Source organism: Barbus barbus (assembly GCF_936440315.1).
Source record: "Barbus barbus genome assembly, chromosome: 42".
In the NCBI taxonomy this organism is placed as follows: Eukaryota; Metazoa; Chordata; class Actinopteri; order Cypriniformes; family Cyprinidae; genus Barbus; species Barbus barbus.
The window spans coordinates 17,983,723-17,998,966 of NC_136720.1; the positions used below are offsets into that span (position 1 = coordinate 17,983,723).

The 15,244-nt window shown below is 37.8% G+C and overlaps 1 protein-coding gene across 1 annotated transcript in view; it reads left to right on the forward strand.

The window, feature by feature from the left end:
* LOC306861308 (uncharacterized protein) overlaps positions 1–14,219 on the forward strand; it is a gene marked incomplete at its 3' end in the record, with an annotated part of 31,963 nt that extends 17,744 nt beyond the window's left edge. The window contains exons 4-5 of the mRNA XM_079403506.1: positions 6,111–6,143; positions 14,181–14,219. Coding sequence (XP_079259632.1) covers positions 6,111–6,143; positions 14,181–14,219 — 72 coding nt within the window. The remainder of the gene's footprint in view (positions 1–6,110; positions 6,144–14,180) is intronic.
* Positions 14,220–15,244: the final 1,025 nt, after the last annotated feature.

Below are 15,244 nucleotides of genomic sequence, written 5' to 3' on the forward strand. Positions count from 1 at the left end.
CCAGTTCCCAATAAAGACCCCACAGAGCCCCAAGAACAGTCAAAAATACAATAAAAAAAACCCCCTCAAAACTGGAAAGTTTTGTGGAACTGAAGTAAAAAACCTGAATTACTGTGCCGACCCCCTCCACTCCTCTCCCTTCTCTTCCTCTCTCCTTTGAGAAACTCTGGGAACTGATTTCACTTCAAACAGCAGAGGCTCCTAAACGGACCAGATCCAATTTGTCTGCGCTTTTCTTTCCCTCCAGAACACCCCCCTCCCCCCTCCAAAAAAAAAAAAAAAGGCCTCCTAACAAAAGGCTGCTTGTCCTGCCAGGAATTTTCCACATTCCTTGCTCTGGCAGACATTTTTCTTTTCTACAAAGGGCCCTTCGGCAAATTCCCCCTAATCGCAGGGTTTAGCCCAGCTCTGATAGGTGGCTTTCATTGCACTGTTTGGTTGGGGAGGGTGCTTGATTTGGAGTCCAAGAAGGGACGTGTGAGCGGTGGGGTGGGCAAGGGGTATCTCGGACCTGGAATCCTTTCAGATTCGGCCGAACCAGTGGAGGCTTTCCAAGGGAGATCACAAAGCCAGTGCTGTGGCCCTGTACCCTGGAGATGTCTGGCTTGTTTTCCCCACTTTCACCTCCAGTTTAACAGAACATGTGGCCTTTATTCATAGGAGCGGAGGGGGTGCAGTTACTGGGTGGCTCGTCTGTGGGGTCCGCCTCTAGTGAGGGAGTCCTTGGATAAGTTTGCCTCATCAAATCAAGCAGAGTGTTTTTTTATGTTTCCTGTCTTTGTGGAATTCTTGTCAGCAGCCCTAAGGAGACTATGTTCAAGTAAAGGCTTTTTACTCCACAAACGCAAAACATATGTTTGCCGTTTAAGTTTAAAGCACATGTGAGCTGCTTTCCATTTTTCTAAACTTTCCCTCTTTATTTTACCAGGCAGTCAGGTAAAATGAATACGGCTTATGGGCAGTAAAGGGCCGTACCATGTTAAAGCACCTCTGTAACAGTACGGACTTGGACATTCATAGGCTCAGGTGGAATCTACAGACTTTCTGCGCTTATTTTGAGGGAAAATCTGGCAAATTCTGCGTATTTAAACGCTCAAATATATTAGATAAAGCAGAGAGCACTACAATAGGTACTTGCAACATTTTGGCCGCCAGAAATGCAGTAAAACACCAAGTATGGTTTTCCCCCAAAATCTGCAACCTTGACCCGATTGGATTACAGAAATTTTGAGAAAAAAAAAAAAAATATATATATTTTGCAGTAAAAGGTTTTTACAGTTCAAACGCAGTAAAATGGTTTTTTTTTCCCAATACTATTTATATGCTACTAAATAGTATTTATTAATAATTTGATATATTTAACTTTTAGTTTTTATTAATTTTGTCGTGCTTTTGTCATTTTAGTAGTTTTTAAAAAATATTGCTATTTAGCTTTATTTTAATTAAATTTTTAGTTTTAGTAATTTTAGTATATTTATTTTAGTTGGTTGCAATGCACCATTTCTAATCTAGTTTTTTTGTTTACTTTAGTTTTTCATCTAATATTTATATTTTCACTAAGTAATGAAAAAAATGTTTTACTTAAAACACTTTAGGCAGAACTGAAAGCATGCAATTTGTACTGATTCAGTAAACAAACAAACAAACAAACAAAATCCTAAAACCTGCCAGGGATGGGAAATGTGTAGAATTTTATAAATTGAGTGCAAATTCTGCAATTTTGAATTGAAACCCTGGATCTTGCAGATTCATATTCTCATTTATTCCACAAATACTTTTGTTAAAGAAGATTAAAACACAAAATAGGACTACATCAAATGGAAAGGGATTTCAAATATAGATGTCCTCCATTTTTTTGTAGTTGGGAGAAAGATTCAAAGATCCCAGGAGCAATGAATGAGAGAGGGACATAAATATCTCCAGTGCAGTTTCTTGTAAGAGGAGGGAGGGGTTCCCCACAGTGTAAAGCTTTTAGTAAATGACTCTTGGCGCAGAGAATGGTTTTGGTAAGACATGCCAGGTCCTAAGAGCAGGAGTCTTCCACTAGCTTGGCTTTGCTCTGCCCCGGCACGTTCTGTTCTGGAGCTGCTGAGACGTGCAGCTGCGAGCTCCCAGTTTTTTGCCCCCAGGTACCTGTGCCAGAGGCTGACTTATAACCATTACATAATCTCTTTGTGTAACTGGCTCAAAGACCTCTTTGCATACTTGAAGAATGAAGCATCTCCAAAACCATGTCTACCAAACATACTTTCCAATGATCAATAGTTTTTAAAGATCCTCCCTCCATTCAAAGCAGGATGAGAGACCATGGCAGCAAGAAAACATTTCTACAACAATATGAATCACCGTTTAATACAGAAGATGTACTTAAACTTTATTTAAAGCCAAGATTTGCTGGAGTATTTAATAAAAAGAAGAGTTGCCATTTTCTTATACTAGGCCACAAGACCAATAACGGTACACCCACGCAATCTTCTGGAAAAAGCTCAAGCCCATCTCTTAGTTTTTAGTGAACACGTTGACTAATTGTGTCGTCAGGGTTAGAACAACTTTAAAAGAGGCCGCCAGTCCAGACAGGATTTAATTGTATGTCGAAGATGTTGCTTATCTTATTATTTTAACTTCTTAAGAAAAACAAATGTTTCGCACTGAAAAGGGAGGAATTGTACCTCAAGTAGTCCTTAGCAAGATGTAGTACTATCTAATTAAAGAAGCATAAAGGTATAGTTCAGCTCATCTTCACGTCGTTACAAACCTGTATGACTTTTTTTAAACACAAAGGGTAAAAAATATCATTTTGTGTGGAAAAAAACAAAGAATGCCACATTCTTTTCTACCACTTTGCCATTGTTTTTTTTTATTTTATTTTGGAGATACTGTTCATCAATGTTATCATTCCTGAACATGGTGGGTGTTTCCGTTTTCCATGTTTCAAGGCATGCGTAACCCTGTAGGCTGGAAAATAATTCACAGTAGTACTTGTTTCCAATGTGGCGGGTTGTGGCAAGCAATGAACTCCGAGGCCAGTTGGCAGTGTAGTGCTAAGAGCTTGGAAACTCACTCTAACAGGCGAATTACTCTTTTAATCTGTCACTTCAGTGAGAAAAGGCTTGAGATTCTTTCAACATCTCCTTTTAAGTTGCTTTTAGCTTCTCGTAAAAGTGTGTTTCTTTAACCAGTAGCAAAGTGGACTATGCAAATCAACCTGTATATTTATGTAATTGGTTTTAATCAAAGCTATAAACGCAAAAGACATTGAGGGGACATGTCATCCCAAGATTTCCAAATTTGTGTGGTCAACTGGAATGGGTTTTTGCAATGGTTGATTCTGAATTGATTATATTTGTTAAGTCTTTGGCTTTAATTGCTATAGGACAATTCTGGTGATTGTCAATCACGCCAACTGCAACGTAGCCTCACGTTTTTGTGCTGCACGCTGAATGTGACTCACGACTTGAAATAATATTTGAGCAGTTGCTCTGTTCTCATGTTGGCATAAATATTTTATGGCCTAAACAACCTCTCAGAGTGCAGTTTCTGTTCACTTACAATAAACACAAGCCTTTAGATTGGTAGTTCACCTACTGAAAGCGAAGCTGTTAAAATGTAACTGCAAATTGCTCGCATTTCTCCATTTTAATAGCCTTCATATTTGAACACAGGATTTTATTTGAAACATATATGTACGTGTGGTTAATTGAAGTTATTTGTGTGAATTAACAGACAAGGCATTTTACATTTTTATAATTTACAAATATGATTAAGTGTTCTAAAATTAAATAGATGGCTCTTAACTATGAATAAAGTAAAGTAGGATTTTGGCTGGGTGATACAAAATTAATATATATTTTTTTAAATATATAAATGAAGAGCCTCTAAAAGCCATCTAAAATTTAATCTAAAATGAGCGTTTTTATCAGGCACCTATGTTTAGGTTCAGTAATTTTACTCTAATGGTAATGTATAGGTCCTTTTCTATGCAATTAAAGTGAAATAACTGAACATAAATATAGGAGCCTGATTAAAAAAAATGCTCATTTTAGAAGAAAATTTCAAACGGCACTTAGAGGCTTCTGCATCTGAACTCTTCAAATAATATGATATATAATAATATATAAAATGTATATGTATGTATATATTGTTTAGCCCACTTTAACCTTGAGCCCACTAAGCAATTAATGTTTTAAAGAAGGTCCAGTGGTCACTAATTACATTTTCACATCACGTTTCACAACATTTAACTCAATACACAACAAAAGGTAATGTTCTCACAGGATAATTACTCACACCAGTTAGTTTCCCTTTGGTCACTGAGCATGACTTCCTACATTAAAACTAGATCTCATTAACAATGAAGTTTACAGAGCTGTGAGATGGAAGAGAAACGTGTCACCTTATGCATGAACAGTGACGAACTTGGTCGATTCATGAGAGCTTTTGCAATTACTTCATTGGCTCTTTCATTCCTCTCATTTTCTGTTTATTTCAGCTGTCCACAAGTTATCTATAATTAAGACATTTGGATATCCGGGACCTGATGGCTAAATGTATCTCCAAATGATTACCACAAATAGTGTCTGAGAGCTTTTTCCATGTCATTTGATAGTCTATATCCGATGGAGTCATACCCTTGCCTCATTTGGTACTAACTGCATACAGTATATAAAAATACTGATTTTATATTTATTTTGTGGTACTTTCCTTTTATGTTACCACATTTAATCCAATATAATACAAGTAAAATTAACATGTATGCATACATACGTGTATATATATATATAGATAGATAGATAGATAGATAGATAGATAGATATAATTTAAAAAATTATAATTAATCATAGTGTGTGTGCGCTCAGAGTGTACTGAGTGTATGTAATGTACAATTTTAATTTGATCAATTTTTTTTATTTTAATTTTTTGCTCTGGCACTCTAGATTCAGAATAGCAGTACAGGAAACACAGATTAGAATTATTTTTTTTCTTTCTTCTGGAGAGCAGTATTGCTGACACTGATTGTTTGTATTGATTTGTAGCGGAAAAGAAGATCTGTGGAGAGCTTTCTGTAGATGGGTGAAATCCGTGTTGGGTTTCCTCTTGGTCTTCAGCTTCACCTTGTCTTTTTGGGCACATACTGTACATCTTGCTCTTTTACTGCATGCTATGCACAGCACAAGGAGGTCACAGGAGCCCCGGGGTCATTCAGTTTGCAGAAGTGATTTGGCGTGTCAGCTACTAATGACCTCAAAGAGCAAGCACGGTTTTATGAAAGACAAGGCTGTAGTTTCTCTTTTTATTCTGAGGGGCAGAAGGGCAAGAGGGCTCTGGGTTTCTGATGTGCAGGGTGACAAGTTCAGTGCTAACAAGAAAATGGGTTCTTTCTATGGGGGTCTTGTGTTTTTGATACTTATGTGCATGTACAGTATCATTAGTGATATAAAGTACAGTGTAGTTTTGACATCTTGTATTTCATGTGTTTGTAAATAGGTGCAATCAGGAAGTTGTTGGAATTCTCCTATGTCTAGAAGTATATTTGTGTTCCGTCCATCCCATTTGGAATGTGTGCATCATTTTCTCAATTTCCCTTTATCGCCAGCTGCATTCTGCTCCTGCTTCCATCCGGTGTTGACATTTACTGTGTTACAGCCTGATAGCATTCCAGGGAGAGCTGGCACAAAACACACCAGCTGCTCCCAACAATCCCAAATGGTGTGAGTGTGTGTACTCTATCCGCAGTGGCTGGCTTTGGTTCCAAACACTGGACACTCTCAGGGTTTTATTTTTGCCTGGCTCTCAGAGCAGCGGAGGACTCCTCAGCTGTCAAGCTCCGGTCTTAGAAGCACTTCCTGCGGGGTGGCAGCGCTTAGGGTTTATGATGTAATGCGAGTAGGGCACAATCTGGGCATTGTATACCACGCTATTGCCACTATGGAGGCACTGCTGCGTACAGCCCTGTATGTGCGCACACGTCCTCCTATTCTTAATGTTTTTTTTCGGCTGGATCTGATTGTCTTAATTGAAATTATATTTAAAAATACAGTTGAAAGTAAAAATGCATACAATAGATTATTTATTGCATTCAGATGATAATTGTTTCTCTTTTTGTCTTTCAGCCACAGCAAGTGGTCCAGGAAAAGCCAGCTCGGGTATGTCAAATGAAATCTTTGCACCACATAATTAATATAGCAGGTGGACATGCTTGCAGATTGAGGATGATTGGGTTTGAGGACTTTGTAAACCCAAACAGCAAATCCTCTTCCTCACACAAAGTGAGTGGAAGGGGGGCATAATTTTGGTTTGATGAGAGACCTGCTTGGTTAAGGCTAATGTAAATCTTAGCGTTATGTGTGGAATCCCAGTCTTCTTTGGTTTCATCCTTTCACAGATGGATATGCAATCTGGCAGACAGGATTAGTTTTGAAGAGTTGCCTCTTTTTTTCCTCTCTTGTCAAAATTCCTTCAGCTTATTAACAATGGAGTCGATTCTATAGTCTCTGTGCACAGTGCTACTTTAATGTGCTCATGAAGAAAAACAGCAGCCTGCCGACCTATTTGCTGGCTGAATATGACAAAAATACATTAAAATGCATTAAAAATACATGAAAATAAAACAAACATACAATATTGGCTATATAAAATATCTAAATAAAATATTCATAGATACAATTTTGTCATCAGAACTATTCACTATTAACAAATTATTTGTTTTGACGATTTCAAACTTGGACTTAAAATGCCATGAACGTAATGCACCCAAAAATGAAAATTGTCATCATTTACTCGCCCTCAAGTTGTTTCAAACCTATATGAGTTTCTTTTAGCTGCTGAACACAAAAGAAGGTATCTAGAAGTAGGTTAGTAACTAAATATTTAACAGCAGCCATTGACTTCTATAGTATGGAAAAAATACTATGGAAGTCAATGGCTACCTGTCAACTGGGTTACCAACATTCTTCAAAAAATTTAGGCAAAAGAAAAGATGCTCATACAGGTTTGGAACAACTTGAGGGTGAGTAAATGATGACAGAATTTTCCCTTTAATGGTGATGTTTGTTGTATGTTGTTTCGATAGAGTGAAAAGACCTTAATAAGAAAAACACAATGGTTTGAGATACAATTCCTCTCCCACACAATCTTCCACACATTTACTAGGAATCTGCTCACCTCCTCTTGTTCGCTGGTGCGGACCAGTTTACGGTGTGAATGCATAACTGAGGCCTGATTTGTTGCTATGTGGGAACGCACAGACCCTGATGGCTTTGCGCTGCACTGGAAGGCCTAGCACATACACACACACAGGTATCTATACCTAGTCTGAGATGCTATCTCTGAACTGGAAGGCAGAGCTACCAGCACCATCTTGATTAATCCTATGCAATGAAATTCTCTTGGAGGACAAATGTTTTTAGCCATTAAGCTACAGCCATTAAGCATTTAGCCACTGTTTTTTAAGCATCTCACACCATGAGTTGTTAAGGCTTCATTATAAGTTTAAGCTTTTAGTTACTTTTGAAAACATGTCTGAAGATCACTGTGTTCCATCTAGCTATTTTGAACTAATCTTTTCTAAAAGCCCCCTAAGACATGCATCTGATGGGGATCATGTGAACCTGAGACTAGCCTTAAAGGGGTCATCGGATGCCCATTTCTACAAGTTGATATTAGTGTTGTCAAAAATATCGATATTTCGATAAATATCGATACTGAAATATCTGAACGGTACCAATATTAATTTCCCGAAGTATCGATACACCGATACTAGCCGAGCTGTCACTTTCACTTCTCTCCAGAGGCACGTGGACAAGCACCACACGTGACCGCACTCGTCTCCTTCGCTCTGGTTAAATAGCAAAAGTGAAGTGAATAGAAAGATGACTGCTCTGGTTGTTAAAGAACACAGCAGGAGCGCTATCTGTAGGGATCTATGATCTCCGCGATGCAGAGAACGCGCACGGAATCCAGTCATAAAAACGGAATTTACAGTTTAACGCGGAATGTCACGGAATTTGTCAAAGTTTGGATGAATTAACCAAAAGTAGGTCATTACACTTAAATCAAATCGCGATATGGACTAGTATCTGTAAATATTAAGCTGCAAAAGTCGATTTAAATATGAATCCTGCATATTTTGCGCGTCTCTGTGTGAATGTGCTGCACGTGCGGTTGTGTTTACTAATGTGGCGCTCGCGGTGATTTCAGCGTCTGCCGTCTCAATGAGGACATAAATACATCAACAATATCTCCAGAACTGATCTGAAAGGCACTTTACGAGCATTTTACCATTTAATTTGAGTAAAACTAGCGTCATATCATACACACACAGAACTTTAAAGGTATTCACCCGTCAAAATAAAAGTTAGCTTTAACAGCCTATTAAAGACCGTGCGCCAGAAATAGGCTATATTACTATTATTTAGTAGAATGTACATAATACAACTACTTACTACTACTGTTAATTTTTTTTAAAGAAATAATCACAAAATATTTTAATTTTAATAGTAAATCCCCTTCATTTGCCAAAAATGTAACTGTTTAATTTTCATTAATTCAAATATAAATTAATTAAAATTGTTTTATGCCTTCATCTGATATCCAGTAAAATTTTAAAACACAACACAGAATTTCTGAGGGGGAAAAAACATTTCATAAGGCTACTGTAAGAATAAATAAAAATTGTTTGTATGCATTCAAATAGCCTAATAGACATGCTAAAACACAGAATTTGGTAACAATAAAACATAAGGTGAGAAAAAAATAAAACATTTCATACGGCCCTAAACGTGTCATTTTTGTTACACTTTTAATAAATTAAATGTTAAATTGTATAATTTTCATGATTTTAATGAATTAGACATGCTTTTAGATTAATAGCATTTAATTTGACCATTAAAAAACAAAAAACAAAAAGAGTCCAGAAAAATTCAAACGGAAAAAAACGGAATCCAGAAAAATTAAAATGGAAAAAATTGAATGTAGAAAAAAATAAGACGGAATTTGGGGAAAAATAAAACGGATTTCATAGGGCCCTATATCTGGAAATATTTTGGTTATGAAGCAAATGAGAATATCAACAAATAGAACTTTGGATTTTAATTAGTACATGTATTAGTAAACGTTAGTTTCAATTAACATTTAACTAAGATTAATAAAAGATTAATAAATATCAACAAATGCAGTACCTCAAGACATTTTTTTGTTCATGTAAAATATACCGCATGTTCTCGACTTGTTACATTTATCTTTAAATTAAAAAAATTACCCCCTTAATATTGTGGCAGTTTTTTTCTCCATGGTATCGAAAATGGTATCGAGTATCGATATTTTTCAAGGTATTGTATCGAAGTTAGAAATTCCAGTATCGTGACGACACTAGTTGATATTATTCTTTAGGGTCTTAATGAAAAGTCTATAACATACTTTGGTTACAATTTCTCAATGGTAGTGTAAAAAAACACCTTTACCCTGTCAAAGTCAGCTCTGTTGTCATCAAGCCGTTTTTTAGTCCATGTTGCTTTAAATGCTAATGAGCTCTGCTGACCCTGCCCCTCTCTTCCGAGGGGTGACTAACAGTACTGCTTACTTTAGCCGCGAAACTGGCTAACTAGCAAATTATTAGGAAAGGCGATTTGCAAAGATTCGTAAAAAAAAAACATTATACTTCTGTAGATGAAGCTGGATCACGAATGATTCGCACGTACATAGAAGGTTTTAGGCAGATCGGGGATCGGCGCATTCACTTCAAAGCGAAAGTAATGTTAATCCTCTGCGTCTTCAGCAGCTCAGATGTCGGGAGTAGGGGTCGACCGATTATCGACCTGGCCGATTATTGGCACCAATATTAAACATTTTTATGATAATCGGCATCGGTCATTTTCAAAACCGATGTGCCGATAAAATTATTTAATTATGAAACGCGCTATTTGGCTCTGATGCAGCCTGTCGGAACTCACCACTCTGTGGCCTAGAGCAGTCTCCGCCCACCGCGCATCTAATTTGTTGAGAGTCAGGAGTCCGACCAATCAACGTGGAAGACTAAAGGCACTCTCACACCGAAAGTGCTTGCTAACTGGTGCTGCTTCATCACGCATCAGTTATCTCTCAAAGGCAGCAGCAGACGTTGCTCAAGTTGCAATAAATTACAATCCACTACACTGAAGTTGTAAAAACCTCAATATTATCTATTTATGATTTCCGAGATGGGGGAAACGCAGGGGGAATCGGGGAATCCAGTCATATGGAATTTACTGTATAACGCGGAGTCACGGAATTAGTCAAAGTTTGGATGAATTAATCAAAAGTAGGTCAGTACACTTAAATCGACTCATGATATGGACTATCTGTAAATATTAAGCTGCTAAAAGACTATTTAAATATGAATTCTGCATGTTCGGCGTGTCTCTGTATATGTGAATGGCACAGACGCGCGGTTTTGACACACACACACACACACACACTGAAGTGCGCGACGCTCGCGGTGTTTTCCGCATCTGCCATGTCACTAAATGAGGACATAAATATATGAACATCATCCCCAGAACTGCTCTGAGAGTTACTTCATGAGCATTTGACTGTTTCGTTTGAGTAAAACGATCGTCATATCATAAATAGGCTACAGAAACTTAAGAGGTCCTCATGGCAACCCGTCAAAATAAAAGTTCGGTTTATTTACTAATGCTACTACAATTATTACAACTTTTGTTTAAAAGAACAATCACACAATACGCTATTTCTTACATGTTTTAATTTTAATAGTAAACCCATTTGTTTGCCAAAAAATAGAGTTCAACTCTCATTTGATTAAAAGATAAATTAAATTAATGTTTTATGCCTTCATTTGCACTGCTCTGTAAATGAAAACTAATGGAAATTACTGTCACATAGGCCAAGACTAAGATACTGTCACATAGGCCAAGATTAAGTTACTGTCACATAGGCCAAGATTAGGATGACGGAAATTGGGACATTTCAATAGGCTATTGACCCAAGTGAGCCTATAACAGGCTATTAGTGTTATAGTTTCATTAAAATAGTTGCGGTCTTCTTCGCAACTTCTACAATGGAGCTATGAAGACAATTAAATTATTTACACGTATTATATACATTGCGCTTTTTAAATTAATCAATTGATGTGCATTAGATGATGAATTGAATAGTCCCCTCTTGTAGGTTATGATTTAGTCAACCGAAAATAATTAATGAAGAATTATGAGAGGTTATGCTATTACACATACATTTCTAACATGTAAATTATTGAAGCCAAATACTTACATTTCCCCAAGCTGTTTAGCTGTAGTATTTAGTATTCATAGGCTTAATCATGAAGCATATAGTGGCCCCACTTTTAACTCTCTCTTTATATATTACCCTTATTGTAGATGGATGCATGGGGGAAGACAAGAGTAAGAAGTGCAACCAACACTAGGGAAGGCCGTTTTTGTCAGAGCCCTTGTTATTCTTAATTTTGACATTCATTTTCATTTTTACACCAGACATATATATCGGTTCTATATATCGGTTATCGGTCTACTTGGTCTGTAATAATCGGTATCGGCATCGGCCCTGAAAAACACACATCGGTCGACCCCTAGTCGGGAGTAAATGATGACTGCTTTATTCATTATTACATCCAACAACAAAGCACCTCAATCGCTTAATCTGAGACATCTTGCCTTACCCTGCACCGGAGTCGACACAATGGAGGTCGGACTGTTTACAGACGACCTTGTCAATCAACTATCGTGGGAGGGGCCTGTACAGAACTACTCATTCTGATAGGAATTAGTAGTAAATCTCCATCACATGCTTTCAGATGGAGCAGCATTTAATACACAGAGCTGTAGCTCATTGACAAGCTACGCAATATCGCATTGATAATCGCCGATGAATCGCCTTCAATTATGAACGCGATATTGCGTAGCTTGTCAGTGAACTATGGCTCTGTGTATTAAATGCCACTTCATCTGAAAGCACATGATGGAGATTTACTACTAATCACAGAACCGGCTTTACTGACGAGATGCGCATGACAATCGCATGCGATTTAGCATGCAGCCCTAGCATATTATGATACAGTAGGCTTCGTAGAGTTAATACTGATTTATTACCCAATTGTTCAGGCAACCTACTAACTAATCCATGTTAGTTTGGCAAAATTCTTTACTGTAAAATACAAAACAAAAAAACAATCTGTCAGGATTCCAGTAATGCACTTCATCCAGTAATTTATTTTACAGACATTTCTATTAATCCTGAAACACAATGAAGTGCAAAACTCTAAATACAGGTAAAACACCAGTAGAAAACAATTCCTTATTTCTCTACAATGCCCTATTTCAGTGATTTTTACACTTACAGTAGTGTTTTTGTTAATATGGTAATAGTAGTAGTGTTCGATTTAGTTTTTTCTTAATTTATTTTCTTTTTATAATTGTAGAGTGGGGGAACTATGACGGCACTCTGTAGGCGGATCGGCTGTTAGCATGAAACTGGTTCCCTCGACAAAAACCCAATAGGATTTTCCCATAGGCTTTTGGATAATCGCAAAAAATAAGCTCTGTGTTCAATCATAGTTCATGAAACTTACACGTTTTGACCATCGAGATAATCTTTACAAAGTAATACAAATTTTATGAATTTTGAAGCCTAAATACAAGCGCCAGAACTAAAAAGCTAACATTAGGCTATAAACGAACTACAGCACCACGGTCGCTCTCCTTCAACGTCACCACCACCATGTTTCCGACCACTTTTAAACTTATTTTTAGAAACATTTTCCATGATAATTATTTACTCTGGATGAATTTTAATCCAAAAGAGCACGAGACTGTAAAAGCGGGTTAGAATGAGTTCCTGTTCGGCGTGATGACGTTGAATGTCTCCGACAGTGCCTGTAGTCCCATTTAGCAACTTGTTAGCAACCGTCTTTTTAAAGAAACATAACAGCTTTAAAAAAATCACGAGTGGGGTGTAACTGGTGTGTTTTATGTCGTAGAATAAAACGTGAAAGTATCTTGAGCCTGTGTAAACCACGGACCTTATTTAAGGGATTTAACCAAAATCCCATTCAAAAAACCCATTGTCTCTGGGATGATGGAACCGGAAGTGCTAAAATGCTAAGTCGCTTCCGGGTTTTTGCCTACAAAGTGACATCATAGTTCCACCACTCTATTTCCCTCAGCTTCAAAGGCAACAAAAGATCCATCATAAACCCACAACAGAGACTTTCAGTTACTATCTTTAAACCATTTTCTTTCTTCATTGGTGATGGTTAAACCAAGCGCATGGTAATCTTGGCCAATGATTTCCTTTTTTTTTTTTTTTTTTTTTTTTTTTTCCAGGAACAGAATTCCATTGAAGTTTAGTGTTTTTCGAGTGCTGTAACTGTGCGTTTAAATTGCTCTCGGAATGAAAGAACAAGCAATGATGCGTGACAATGTCATTTTGATTCCAAAAAAAATGGAAAGTTTAGAACAAAAAAAAATTTTAATTTTGCAAAATGTGTCACAGTTGCAGGCTTGAAATTAAACAAACTGCCAAAAGAAATCCATTTCATCATGTAACTAAGCTAGTATTTTCTGGTCTGTGTGGCACTTCAGTTGGAAGCACGATTGGTGGACAGGGTGTCCGAATATGATTAAAGAGCCCCCCCCCCCCCCAATCTCCATTCTTTCACTCTCCCATGTCACACATGGTAGCGCTTAGCTGGTCCTTCACAGCTGAAGTGTCTGCCACACTAATGAATGGAGTTTGGCTCATATAATGCAGACAGGCTTTTGCCACGGCCTTTCCCCTGAATGGGAGCAACACAGCGACTTGGGAAAAGAAGAGGGTTATAAATTGTGTCAGTTAGCCTCCCCAAATAAAATGAAGCCATGTGGAAAATGAAATGTTTCATTCTGAAGAGTGCCCAAAGCCAAGCATCTCCCCAGCCCCCATTCACCGCCTTGCTCCCGTTTCAATGGTGGTCATCTCGGCAACAGCTGTGGGACGTTCGCTGTCTGAGCTCATGAAAAAGAACATTTGTAACCAAAACAATAACAAAAAAGAGAAAAATAAATGCTAATAACTGCCCTATTTCAGTCCGTCTTACAGCTGTCAGTCTAACGTTTTTACGCACAGCCGTGTTTTGCTTTGCTGCCATCTTTTTGTGGTGACTGATGGGCGACCACTGTTGTGTTTTGTAGGAAGAAGAAGAGGAGGAGGCGGAGCAAGAAGAGGACTAAGCAACCACAGGATTTTACCTCTACCTCATCCAGCTGTCAGCTCTCTCCAAGGGAAAAGACCGCCTTGACCACTTCTTATTGACTTCCCACTTTTGTTTGATCATTTATGTTTGTTTATTTTCGTTTTTTTCTCATTGGTTTATATGGGTTTGGTTTCGTTTTGTGATCAACACACACAACACCTCAGAGCATAACCCGAAAAAAGACGCAAATGCAAACACACATCTTGCAGATGACAATTGGTGCCGCCTTGCTGTTTCCATTTTCCACAAAACTGCTGTAAGCACAAAGGTGCAGGGGTTAAACAAGCAATATGTGCTGCAGTGGTTCTTTGCGCCACACACACACACTCTTGTTGACTGATTTTCCAGGCTACATTGGTAAAGAAGGTGAAACTGTCTGGTTTTGTCATTGAGCATGTGGTGCTTCTTATATCTGGGTGGAGCTTTATATGGACACACCCATTCACACACAAACACCCCCCCCCCCCCCCCCCCCCCCCCCACACACACACAGTACCAAACCACCAAAGACTATTTTCTGTTCTCTGTCCACTTCATTTTGATGTTTTGACCAAAATGACAGTGAGCTTTAAAAGTATTTGCCTTAACTGCAAACAGAGCCTATTAGTTGCTATAATTGAAAATTTTACAAGTGGATACCTAAAAATGAATATTCTGTCATTATTTACCCAGCCAAAACCCCTTTGACTTTGTTTTTCTGTAGAACACAAAAGAAGACATTTCAAAGAATGTCTAAAGCCCTATTCGGATGTGACTATTTTTCTAAACTACGCTTGATTTTGGATTCTTATCACCTGACGTCTGTGATTTCCATGTACCAATTTGGACGGGACTAACATCTCCATGTTTATTACAGAGGTGGGAGGGTCTGTTTTGTTCTTCTGGGCGTTGCAAAGAACACGCGCTCGTGTGTGAATTGCATATACTCATTCGGATGGATGGTATAACCAAAGTTTTACTACAAATACCATGTGGAAGCTATATGGCTAGTATAGCAAAAGC